Source organism: Canis lupus, chromosome 25 (genome assembly GCF_003254725.2).
Source record: "Canis lupus dingo isolate Sandy chromosome 25, ASM325472v2, whole genome shotgun sequence".
NCBI lineage: Eukaryota > Metazoa > Chordata > Mammalia > Carnivora > Canidae > Canis > Canis lupus.
In genome coordinates, this window is record NC_064267.1 from 2,486,483 (window position 1) to 2,500,226 (window position 13,744).

The 13,744-nt window shown below is 39.3% G+C and overlaps 1 protein-coding gene across 9 annotated transcripts in view; it reads right to left on the reverse strand.

Annotated features, from left to right (window-relative positions):
- UFM1 (ubiquitin fold modifier 1) overlaps nt 1–6,525 on the reverse strand; it is a 124,360-nt gene extending 117,835 nt beyond the window's left edge. For all 9 annotated transcript variants that reach the window (XR_007406046.1, XM_049101449.1, XM_049101450.1 and 6 more), the window contains exons 1-3: nt 6,319–6,525; nt 6,186–6,242; nt 1,071–1,128 (exon numbers count right to left, since the gene is read on the reverse strand). Coding sequence is in view for 8 of the 9 variants with exons in the window: in XM_049101449.1 (XP_048957406.1) it covers nt 1,071–1,128; nt 6,186–6,242; nt 6,319–6,521 (318 nt within the window). In the remaining variant the exon portion in view is untranslated. The remainder of the gene's footprint in view (nt 1–1,070; nt 1,129–6,185; nt 6,243–6,318) is intronic.
- Between the last annotated feature and the right edge of the window lie 7,219 nt (nt 6,526–13,744).

Below are 13,744 nucleotides of genomic sequence, written 5' to 3' on the forward strand. Positions count from 1 at the left end.
GCAGGCCCCCCAAGACTGTACACTTTTAAAAGCAATCAGTCAACATGTTCATACAAAAAACTTGAAAAAAACGATAAAGAAAAAAATTCTAATTCTAGAATCAAAATGAGTAAAAATGTTTACAATTACACTGTTAAATAATGGTGCTGTTTTAAAAAACTCCCATATCCTCAAACCTTTTCAATTTCAGTAAAACTTTATCTTATAATTTTCTTTTAGAAAATATTTGAGAGAGAGAGAGAGAGAGAACACGCGCACACGCCGGAGAACAAAAGTGAGGGACAGCAGAAGGAGAGGGAGAAGCAGGCAGCCTGCTGAGCAGGCAGCCCTATGTGGGGCTCAATCCCACGATCCTGGGATCATGACCTGAGCTGAAGGCAGATTAGCTTAACCCACTAAGCCACCCAGGCACCCCTCCTTATAATTCTCAATGGTTGCATTAGAGGGATCGATTTGTTTAACTCAATCTTCCTACTTCTCTAAGTTTTAACTCCCATTTCACTTACATCTTAAGTGAAGTAGGGTTTAAATTTGGACAGCATAAACCTAGTAATAAATCTGCATAGAAGCGGTGGGTCAAAGTACATGCAAAATTTAAAGACTTAAAAAAAAACCACTCCAATTTATTTATTTTTTAATTTTTTTTTTAATTTTTATTTATTTATGATAGAGAGAGAGAGAGAGAGGCAGAGACACAGGCAGAGGGAGAAGCAGGCTCCATGCACCGGGAGCCCGATGTGGGACTCGATCCTGGGTCCCCAGGATCGCGCCCTGGGCCAAAGGCAGGTGCCAAACCGCTGCACCACCCAGGGATCCCCAATTTATTTATTTTTTAGAGCGGGCATGTGCACATGCATGCACGAGCAGTGGGCAGGGGCAGAGGGCGAGGATGAGAGAAACTCAAGCAGACTCAGAACTTGATCTCACAATCTTAAAACCATATGTGAGCTGAAACCAAGAGTCAGATGCTTAACCAACTACACCAGCCAGGAGCCCCCAAATTTAAAGACTTTTGACAAAGATACTGCTAAACTGCATTTCATACAGGTTGTTCCAAATTCTGTACTTACTTCTTCTGCTGCAAACTTTAAGACTGCTGTGAAAGGTGTACTTTCAGGAACACTAAGTCTGCAAGAAGAATTAAAAAGAATTTTTTAAAAAGGTGATTATTCTTAAAGCCCCTCATTCCTTATTTTGGCTAATGTAGTAGAGCTGGACAAGGGAGTCTTTTGAGGCTGAAAGTTGTCTATTTTGCATGCTATGTTCATTAACTTTAAAATGAGAAAAAAAAAGCAATTAGTTTTATAGCTGAAATGATGCGCACAGCTCCACCTGAAAATTAACCTATAAAGGAAACTTTATATATTTTTAATATTTTGATTCAAACAGGTCTAGCATATAGCCTGATGCTTTTATTCACAAATGGATTTCAAAAAGTTGCATCTCTTCTAGGTCTTTAGTCCCCTTTTCCATCTCCAGTCCAAACACCTCTTCACCAGATGCAGGAAGGTCATTTTCATCATAAGAGGCTATCTGGGAAGCATCAACACTCCCTCACCTTTTGATGAACCTTTCTGTGTGCGTTTAATAATCATGTCTAAAATAGTAGACTAAGTTGATGAAAATGAGTATGTTCACTATGATAAAATGTGAAGTGATCTTCTACCTTTAAATCATTATCAGAAAAAGGGCTTATTAATACAATCTGAAAAAATATTTTGGAGGGTAACGTGTGATTTTGTCACTAACTTGTACAGTGTTAAGTATACAAAAAACTACTGATTAATGATTAATCAGCATGAATTAATTAATCATTATTAATTTGTATGAATTTTCCAATTTAAAAACTAAAAACAAAATTGACATTATACCCTAAGAAAACACTTAAAAACACAGAAAAGAGGTTAAAAATATATATAAAAAACTCCTAATGTGAAATAAATATTCATTCAAGACTAAAAAACAGAGTATCTTTCAGAGGGAAGTGACTGGCAAGCTAACATTTCTCTTTGTAACTCCTGTTTGTCACCACTATATTATTCTTTAATGTTTTAATAAATTACCATTATGTAACATCTTAGATATGTGTCCCACTTCTTCACTTAGTTTACAGATCTCTGAATATAAAAATCACTAGCTGCCACAACACATCATAATAGAAGTATGAATAGATTCTTGGCTGCCTCCATTCTATTTTTCCAAAATACCACTAAAAGGTGAAAACGGAAATCATTTTTTTCCCTTTTCTTTCCTTGTTTTTTTGGAGACAATTAAAACAAAGTTCTAAAGGATAGCCATTTGTTTTAAAAACATCTAGTAAAATGAGAATGTGACAGTTTACAAAGTGGGGAATTGTATTTGGCAAATATTTCTGTAGTACATTTACAGTTTAGAAACTGAGATTCGTTTTCCTGAACCTCTGCTTCAAAGGAACTTCTTAAAACCTTAAGGTTTCAATTCACTTGTGAACTAAAGACAGGGTATGTCCCTGTGATACATACCTAAATGTCATACTGATATTCATTAAAATAGATTTTTACTTGTATCTTTTTTTTAAAATTTTTATTTATTTATGATAGTCACAGAGAGAGAGAGAGGCAGAGACACAGGCAGAGGGAGAAGCAGGCTCCATGCACCGGGAGCCCGACGTGGGATTCGATCCGGGGTCTCCAGGATTGCGCCCTGGGCCGAAGGCAGGCGCTAAACCGCTGCGCCACCCAGGGATCCCCTTACTTGTATCTTAAATTCGTGAGACTGTCCAAAGATAATCCAATAAAACATAAAATGAAAACACATTTTAATGCATGTTCTAAGTGACAGAGAATTACAAAGGAATTGGGAATTGCAACCCCACAGATTTTTATCTAGATTTGAATTTGTTTTGTTGGCCAATTGCATCATTTTGCAAATCCGGCACTGAAACACTACATTGGTATTTTGAAAAAAATGAGAATTATTCTTTATGTTAAGATAAATTTTAAAAGTAAATTACTGGTAAAATTTGTCTATTTAATAAATATTACATATAAGCAGAAATATGACAGAACTTGACAAGTGCTGTTACGAAGAACTAAGAATAAAGTTTCTATAGGAAACTGAAGAACGGTGAAATGTAACTCCCTGGACAATTACAGAAATCTTTACTGAGGTGACATTCTGATTATTAAAGGGTGTTGTTTGTCCAGAAGTGGTGGTCATAAGACTGCATTCCAAACATAAAAAAGAACATGTGTAAAAGCAGGGAGGATTAAAGGGCTTGCTTGTCAATCTGGGAACAGTGACTGAAGCTTTGATTAACTAAGGGGAGAAAAGAGGTGGGAAGTAAGATTGGAAAGATAGGACTCAGACTGAAAGAGTTAAAGGTATATTTAATTCATCCTATAAACATGAGCATATCTGATTTAACATTTCCATAATTTAATGGCAATACCAAGAGTTAATCTATCAAAAAACAAAACAACAATAAAACCTCTGATATTCCCCAAAATAAATCTGGAATTGAAACATCCTTTTTAGGGCAGCCTGGGTGGCATGGCGGTTTAGTGCCGCCTGCAGCCCAGGGTGTGATCCTGGAGACCCGGGATCGAGTCCCACGTCGGGCTCCCTGTGTGGTGCCTGCTTCTCCCTCTGCCTCTGCCTCTCTCTCTCTTTGTGTATCTTTGTGAATAAATAAATAAAATCTTAAAAAAAAAAAATCTTAAAAAAAAATCCTTTTTAGAATTCAACTATTAGTAATGTTAGAAACTCAAAGCACAATTATCTATCAAAGCATTTATTTACTGGCTTTGCAAGTGACAAGTGACATTAAAAAGCCAAAGCAAATTCTCCCGCAAATTTTACGAATGGCATTTAACAGTACCCAAGTACTAGTTACCACTTACTTCGAATACGAAGTATAGCAGAATTAACTTTACATACATGCACATGTCATACATATTTTATATACACACATATCCATATACAGATTATACATACACACCAAACAGTAGGTATGTCTATTAAATTCATTCAGTCATGAATATTAATTGAACTAGTAAAAAGTTCTGGGCACTCTTACAGATACTACTGCTGTCCTACTCTGTCCTTTTTCCCTCCTGTTCTAGAGAATTATCTACACACTGAGGAGAATAATCCTATAAAGGGAGAAATCAAAGGTGGTGAGGAGAGAGGGATCTCTGGACTCCCATCTACTCTAAGCTTGAGAAGACACAAGTGCCCAAGTGGCACAGCTTGGTTTTTCATAGGAATAAAATCATGTGTTCCTTTGTAAAAGGATGATGAAAAGAAATTATGGGTTTATAAACATAATAGCTTTACAGATGTGGTGATGGAAAGATGCATCTTCCTCTGATGGCTTCAGCAAAAGAGAAAAAAAAAGCATTGTAGAAAGTATGAATAGATTTTTAAAAAATCCTTTTAGAGAATAAAGAGATAGGAAAACTTGGGAACTGTAACATAGTGTTAGGTACTATTGAGCACAGTTATGAATTTTATACAAGATCCATCAACCTAGGATCCTACGCCTGGGTGGCTCAGTGGTTGAGTGCCTACCTTTGACTCAGGGCATGATCCCAGGGTCCTGGGATCGAGTCCCACATCGGGCTCCCCATAGGGAGTCTGCTTCTCCCTCTGCCTGTGTCTCTGCCTCTTTCTCTCTCTCATGAATAAATAAATAAAATCTTTTAAAAAAATCCATCAGTCTAACTATAATTTTCAGTAAAGACCTTTAGTTATGTAGGGAACATAGTGGCTGAGTTCAGAGGTGGTGTTTCACCAAGCAAAACATACTGGGGAAAGAACACCAGAGTTGAGGTGAGTGGACCCACCGGAGAGTAACTGGACCATGGACTCTAAGAGAGTAAGAAGAAAAGGAATGGGGTAAAGCAGTGGAGAGAGGGTAATGATTGATTTAAAAAGAGGTGTGATCAATGAATTAAAAGAAACATTTTGGGCAGCCCAGGTGGCTCAGTGGTTTAGTGCCGCCTTCAGCCCAGGGTGTGATTCCTAAGACCGGGGATCAAGTCCCACGTCGGGCTCCCTGCATGGAGCCTGCTTCTCCCTCTGCCTGTGTCTGTGCCTCTCTCTCCGTCTCGGTGTCTCTCATGAATAAATAAAATCTTAAAAAAAAAAAAAAAGAAAAGAAACGAAACTTTTTTTTTTTTTTTTTTTTACAGAAAAAATATTAGAGTAACTCAAATTTAAAAAGAAAACAAGGTCATCCACAAGGGAATACTTGAAAATGACACCTTAGCTGGAGCAGTTACTGAAGGCCTTACGGTTCTAGGCTGCAACCATAACTATGTGAGATAAGATGAAAGATTTACCTGGAGACGAATGATCGAGAAAGCTTAAGGCTGGGAGTTGCATGGGTCAGATAGTTAAGTCACTGAGGCTGATGACAACTGTTAAGAGTTTCGTTAGGTAGGCCTTGATACTAGTTATATTAACTATGAATAAAATCCTACTGAAGTCTTGCCCTTTACCGCATCTTATGCGACTTCCGGCAGCAGTAACCTCAATAACCGTTTGTCTAAAATCACAGAAGATTCCGGGTGAGTATGTTGTTAAACCTGTGCCAACCCATCACTCAACTGCTGAAGGAGAAAAATAGGGCCTCGCGTGCCCTATTTCTGCACTCCCTATTCCCACTTACCACTCTTTATTAAACCCCAACATAGAAAATGTATGATTTGAGGACCAGTACTTTGTGACGCCCGGCTGTTGAGTCACTTGCACAGGAACCAGAAGCCTGACCGTACTCCACGTTCCAGTAATTTCAGAACCTGGACGGGGCTGTCTTCCCTTACTTCCCGTTAGCAGCTGGTCAAAGCAGCAAAGCGCCTTTCCAATCAGAGCAGACAGGGGCTGTTCGCGGACCCTCGCAAATCATTAGAGCCCTGCCACACGTCCCCCCGCTCCACCCTCCACCCTCCACCCCCGCCCCGGGAGCCCCGCGGGCCGGTCGGCTAGCAGCCGCGGCGTTCGCGTCCCGTCCCGTCCCGTCCCTGCTCCCTCGCGTCTGCGTCTCCGTCTCCACTGCTGGGGTGGGGGGAAGCTCCAGGAAGGGCAAGGGGGAAGGGAAGGGACGGGATGCAGCCTGCTGGGGTGGGAGAGCGCCCGGAGGCCAGCCTGGTCACCGCCTCTCCTCCCGCAGCCCGCAAGGCCCACCGCCGCCCGCTACTCACACTTTGTAAGGCAGCCGCGGGTCCGACGTCAGCGTGATCTTAAAGGAAACCTTCGACCTGAGGAGGGAAGCCAGAGTGAGTTAAAGCCGTGCAGCAGGGCCAGGGGTTGAGGTTGGGGTCAGCACACACTCACATCGTGGAGCCCCGCGGACCGACACCCCCGCCGACGCCGCCTGCTTGCCGGGGGCCGCGCCACCCCCGCCCCCCCGCCCCAGGCCCACGTCTCCCTCCGCAACCCGGGGGCCTCCAAAGCTTGTGTTGTCTGAGGCACTGCCTGAAAATCGGCTTCGGTTGCTTGTGCTGGGCGGAGCCTCCGTGTTGCAAAGAGCTACTCATTTAGCATTTAAAGTTCTGAGACTAGAGCATGGATCGTATGGAGGAATATTTTTCGAACTGCGGTTATTTCCTGCCGTATTTCCAGTCAGGCAATACAAATGTGGGAAGAGACGGCGGGACGCTAGGTCCCAGCGGGCAGCTTGGGGCGGAAGTGAGGGCACAGAGTAGGCGGGCGCGGCGGGGCGCGGCGGGGCGCGGCGAGGGGCGGGACGCGGGCGGGACGCGGGCGGGGCTGGGGGCTGGGGGGCCGGGGGGCTGGGGGGCCGGCCTGCCGCGCAGTTGCTAGGGCAACCTGGTCGCCGAAATCCTGGAGTGTTGAGTTCAAGAAGCTGGAATCTTCGCCTCTCTTTAGTATTAGCATTCTTCTGTCTTTCCAGCAATGCAATCCTGTTGTATCTTGCATTTCAACATTTTTTTCCTTAACGCTAGGCAATACTGATGTCAAGTTTCAACAGACGACAGAGGAATAAAGTTGGTGAGAAAGGTAAGATCCCTGTGCTAGAAGAGCTTGGAATATACACGGAAAGGGCAATCCAGGGAGGCCTGGGTGGCTCAGCGGTTTGGCGCCTGCCTTCGGCCCAGGGCGTGACCCTGGAGACCCGGGATCGAGTCCCACGTGGGGCTCCCTGCGTGGAGCCTGCCTCTCCCTCTGTGTCTCCGCCTCCCTCGCTGTGCACGACCCTCACGAATAAATAAGTAAAATCTTTAAGAGAGAGCAATCCGTGAGCGGGATTTCACTAGTTTGTTGTGTGGTCTAATAGTATTGCACCAGGGAGCTGGGGCTGGGGCGCCGATCATGAGCACATCTATTCAATTTAATAACAAACTTTGAATCCTTTCTAGTAAAGTTCAGTGCTGCGGATGCTAGAATGGGTAAGAGGGTAGATGCCAACCCTCCATGGTCTAACAAGTTCTTGTATAGTGAAGATAGACCGTATATGCCCTCTGAAGTCTACTACAAATGTAAACATCTGTGTTCGCAAAAATAAACATCCCTCTCCAATGTCTGTAATTCCCTTTTTAAGAAGTATTGCAATGAATTATAAGATAGGAAACAAGTAGGTACTAAAATACTGAGGAAATCTAGATAATCTTTAGGCTATTATGTTAAGATTTCTAAGGAGAGATGTCTAAGAGGAATAGGGAAAGAGCTGCAGGAGGAATGTGAAAGACCAATTTCCGTAATTTTGTGTCAGTGCTGTTCTGTGGCGACAGCTCCCCGGGGAGAGAATGCAGACTCTGACTTAGGAAAGAAAGGCTTCAGTATGATGCATGGCACCTGATTTTTTTTTTTTTTTCCGATAAGAATTCTTAGTGGGAGTTTTATTTCAATGTGTTATAATTTTATTTTCAAATGAAATTTACCTAGATATCAAGGCAAATTCTCAGACTTATTATTATTTATTTTGTCAGTTATCATGCTCATTCTTCACTTCTAAAAACGCGGGTCTTGCTATCTAGAAAGAGATTGAGGCAAATGATTTGGGGATTGACAGGTACAGCTGTCAATCTATGGGATTCGTTGGTATGACTAAAATTTTTGAGAATAGCAGTAAGAAGAAAACTACTGATTGTGTCTACCTGGTGTCAAATAGCCAAAATAATGAAGAGATTAGAGTAAGTACCTGAAGAGAAAAATATATATATTTTTAAAGATTTATTTATTTATTCATAGAGACACAGAGAGAGAGAGGCAGAGACACAGGCAGAGGGAGAAGCAGGCTCCACGCAGGGAGCCCGATGCGGGTCTCGATCCCAGGTCGCTAGGATCAGGCCCTGGGCTGAAGGCGGCGCTAAACCGCTGAGCCACTCAGTCTGCCCAGAAAAAATATTTTGTTCAGAGTTTTTATTGTACTTATAAAAAAAGTACTGAAGACAAGATTCAACACCAGACAGTGTGACTTCAGTACTTACATTCCATTGCTTCTTCAGAAAACATATTAATATATCAAAAGGACAAGCGGAAAACATTGTGTTCAAAATTACCTATTCCTAAATGTTTAGAATTCTTTCCCACCATACTCTAACTCTCCTACCCCTGTATCAGTGCCCTCAGAGTCACAGTAATTTCTAGAGGCTTCTGAGTTTTATTTTTCTTGATACCAGAAAAGAAATGATACATAGATTCATTTATACTTAATGTTTTTTGTTCTTTTAGATTTTGCTAAGGCATTTAGCAAAATTTGGCAAATATGTCAGAAAAAGAACCTTATTTATTGAAACATTAAAGTGTTGAAGTGCATTTAATGACTGTAAACAAAAGCAAACTCTGGATTTTAGGAGGTAATTGGCAAATGCAACATTTTAAGGCAACATACAGCATAAACGGTCTAATATGTTTTGGAAGGATTCCAATTAGTATCATGTAGAGGCAGAAATGATTACAGAATGCACACTGTGACCATATTTGAAACCATTAAATATAAATGAACATACAAATATTCTGTTTGCAAAAGCATATAAATTTCTCATTATTAGAAAGGAAATGGAGGGAAATTAAATTTGTATAAAAACTAAAAAGATTTGCTTAGGTAGTCATAAAAATCCTTCTTACCTTCACTTATCTGTAACCAGCTTTAAATAAAATAGAAAATGTCAGATTTGGAAGCAAAAAAAAAAATTGTCTTCTTAACTTTTTCACCCTAACTCGACTATGTTTATGATTATGACTAAAATCACCTGATACTTGAGTCCCATACAGGGTGCTGATCTTACCACCCTGAGATCATGACCAAAACCAAGAGTTGAATGCTTAACCAAATGAGCCATCCAAGCACCCTTGTACTAGATTATTATGATTCCATACCCTTCCCAAATTTTCCTGAAATTAAATGAGGAAAAAAGGGCTTTTCTTAGGAAGGTTCATTGTTTGACTCTAAGCTTTATAAATGTGAAACATGATCACAAGACTTGCAATATTTTAACTACAGAATTTATAAAATACTTCCTTATGAGAAAACTTTTTAAATTATTAAAAAAACCAGGAATTTACCAATCTTATATAATTAAATTTTCTCTCTAAATATTGTGTGAATTATTTGTTTAATGAGAACATTACTTGTTAGAAAAATTAAAATAGCTTCTGACAGATCTTTTCCAAACACAAGATTGTGGTTTTTCATACATATGTATTTATTCATTCAATAGCTATGAAGTTAGTACTATTACTATTCCATTTTTAGAAGAAGAAAGTAGCACACAAAAATTAAATGACTTATCCTAAGTTTAAATAAGTGGTTGAAATGAGATTGAACTCAGAAGTCTGATATAACACAGGGTTTTATTCACTATAAGAGTTTAAGGATCTAAGCTAGATCCTTAGCTAGTATGAAACAATTCTTTGAGGTAGCAAATATTGTTATCCCTTTTAGATTTATTTATTTATTTATTTATTTATTTATTTATTTATTTATTTATTTATGATAGTCACACACAGAGAGAGAGAGAGAGAGGCAGAGACACAGGCAGAGGGAGAAGCAGGCTCCATTCACCGGGAGCCCGACGTGCGATTCGATCCCGGGTCCTCAGGATCGCGCCCTGGGCCAAAGGCAGGCACCAAACCATTGCGCCACCCAGGGATCCCTGTTATTCCTTTTTCACAGATAAGGAAGGCAAGAGAAACTAATCTTTATCAAGGTCACAAAACTAGTAAAATGCCAGAGCTGGTCTGGGAACCCTGGCCGATTGGATTCAGAACCTATACTCTTCAACATGATATGTTGTGAATCTATGATCACTTATTTATAAATATTACACTTAATTATAGATACTCTTTTTCCCACTTCAGCCTCCAAGTCAGATTTATCCTGTGCCAGATATAATAATTGTTATTCTTCTTATATAATTGTAGAATTGTTTTATATTATGTTGAAAAGGAATTCAGAGAGCTCAGTATAGACAGTACCATTTCTAGAGGAAGCCAGAGACAGAAGAGTACATATTGAATGAAACCATTTGTATGTATGGTTCAAAACCAACAAAATTAATCTATGGTGTTAGAAGTGAGAATGGGGCATAGTGACAGAAGTATATAAGAAGCTTCATGGGTGTTGATTATACTGCTGTATTAACTCTATGAAAATTCAAGGGTTTGAATTGAACCCAATACTTAGGGTTTGTGTACTTTGTGTGTATTCTATTCCAATGAAAGTTTATCCTTGAAGATTCTAAAGACTAAAAGAAAAGCACAGTTACAAAAAAATGACTGGGAGTGATACTGGAATTTTAGTGGGCAGAGTGTCAGAGGACTAGCAATGCTAAATGCAGAGTGGGAAAGAGTAAAAATAGTGTATTTTCAAGGTAGGCAAATACAATGGAAATCAAGAAGAGATTAACTTTTCATTTTTTCCTAGTACTTTTCAAGACTTAAGTTTTTTTTGAAAAATCATGTAATAGCTGCTACCCTTTTCATATATTTGAATTTCCAATCAGTACAGTAGTATCAAGGTATATTTGTGGCTGTTATACTCATGATAACCTTACATGTTCATAACAGGTATTAGCCATTTTCCTATTTAGACTTTATATGAAACATATATTAAAGTACATATCGAATTAATATTTACTTTTATTATTTCTCTTATGTATTACAGATAGGACATGATACAGATTTTTAAAGACTATGTGTGTAGATAGTTTGTATTATCCAGGAAACTATATTCAGGATTAGAAAGCATTAAAATGTTTTCAATAGGGATCCCTGAGTGGCTCCGCGGTTTAGCGCCTGCCTTCAGCCCAGGGCATGATCCTGGGGTCCCGGGATGGAGTCCTGCGTCAGGCTTCCTGCGTGGAGCCTGCTTCTCCTTCTGCCTGTGTCTGCCTCTCCTTTTCTGTGTCTCTCATGAATAAATAAATAAAATATTTAAAAAAAATATTTTCAATAAAAAAGCATTGAGAAGCACTGATTTATATAATCCAATATATTTATAATGGATACTAACTTCTCATAGCCCAATCTATGGTGAACTAAAAATATAATTCATTTTTTCTTTCTCTCTGTCTCATTCTGTTTCAGGCCAATTTCTACCTACTGGCACGAATTTAACCTGATTTTTCTCCACCAAATCAAAGTTTTCTTAGTCAAATTGGGATTTCTAGATCCGATATGGTTCCTTTACAGTTCTTATTGGGGTTATATCTAAAATATGGGCTTTCAGAATATCTGTTTGTTTGTCATCATCTGTCCATATACCCATTGTAATTTATATCCACTGACATCATCTGAGATGAGATATCTGCTATCCCATTATTCTTTGAGGATATATCTCCTTTCTCTGAGGATACATCCTTTTTGAAGGGTGGCGAGGTGTCCTCAGGTCGAACAGTCCAATCTAAGGGATATAAGAGATTACTCTGTGAATGTAGGAAACAGCAGGGCTGAGTCATCTTTGACTAGTTGTAATGTCTTTCTCTTTCTGGAATGTAGGGGGGACTTTGTTGCTTTCCTGGTTTCCACTGGAGCAAGAACTAGGTATCTTCTCTGGGGTTCTGTAATTCTGCAGGGGTTGTTTTCCTAGGGATCAGGAAGTAGGTCCATTTTTTTAAAGGAGTATCTTCCATGTCCTAACTTTATGATTTTCTTTTCCTCCTACTTTAGCCCAGATTAGTTTAACAGCTTGGCTAGAGAAGGTTAAGAAGGCAGCAGAGGGAAAAATGTATATGGCTCAGAAATTATGCCTTCAAGTATCTACTTTATATGTTTTGCAACTCACAAGCTTAGAATTATCTTATCTTGCCCTCTGTTGCCTGACGCTGTTTTCCTCTCTGTCAAGTACTGGAGTACTAGTGTCTTTGAGCAGAAGAAAGAATACTGAAGTAAAGATTTAAAAGTGGGGCGGGGGGGGGGGGGGTGAACGGGCGGGGCAGACTTCTATTATTACTTGGAAATATTTTCCTGATACCTCCGTGGTGCAGAATTTAAGGTCCAGAAATTATAAAATCACTTTGGGGCAAAATAGATCTTCCAGGTTTCCTGACTGCTGTTCTGTTCTAGTGCACAGGGATATATGCTTTGAAGATACTAAACGATCTAGTAATTCTACTATTGGTGAAATCAGGTATTCCTTAAAACGTCACAGACACAAAGCTGTCTTACTGATGAGATAAGTTTAGGAATATTTACATTGTTCCTGTTAGGTATATGGTAAAACTATTTTCTCGGGTATGTAATCGGGTTCTCTTCTTTAATTCCTACTATTTTACTTCCTAGCATAAGAAAAAACACATCCTTAAATGTGGAATTGTAGATGAACTTTATCAAAAGATCATTCTCACATCAAAACAAATCCTCTAATTAGTCACTGAGAAATTGCCACTTGTATATTGAAGACATGTGCCCCTTCAGGCTACACTGCATTGGGTAGGCAGGTTTGGTGGTGACCTGGAGAGAGTTCTCATTTCTGTCTAAAGTTCCTATGCCAGGGGCAGCCCCGGTGGCACAGCAGTTTAGCGCCACCTGCAGCCCAGGGCGTGATCCTGGGACACCCGGGATCGGGTCCCACCTCGGGCTCTCTGCATGGAGACTGCTTCTCCCTCTGCCTGTGTCTCTGCCTCTCTTTCTCTGTGTTTCTATGAATAAATAAACAAAATTTAAAAAAAATAAATAAAGTTCCTATGCCAGAGTCTTACTGAGTCCTTTCACAGTAGCCTATGGGACACTTATTTCATAATTAATCTATATGTAGCAGAAATAATATTGCAAAAGAAGTAAATTTCGTATAAAATTACACAAGTCCTTGAAAGTTTCTCTTCCTTATTCTTTTTTTTCTCTTCCTTATTCTTAATCCTATTCTTAATAATGTCAAATAATGATCAAAGGCATTTTAGAAATAAAATTACAACGACATAAGAAAATAAAAATGATAAAGAGTGATTTAAAAATAAAAAATAGGAGACAAACATGGATAGATGAATATATTATTTAGAAAAGAAACCCGTTTATTTCAATTAAAATAGATTATTTTTATAAAAATAAAATGAAAAATGATAACTGATACGAGTTTACAAATAAAACAGTAGAAATGTACTTCAAATTGAAGCATGTGCCTTCTTATAATAATACAAACTGCTTAGTCTCTAAGAAGACAAAACTTTATTTCCATATATACTGGAAATTTCCATTTAATATTTTTGTAAATTGAATGAACTTAGTAGTTATTTCTTTTTTTGAAATTTTTACTTATTTATTCATGAGAGACACAGAGAGAGGCAGAGGGAGAAGCAGG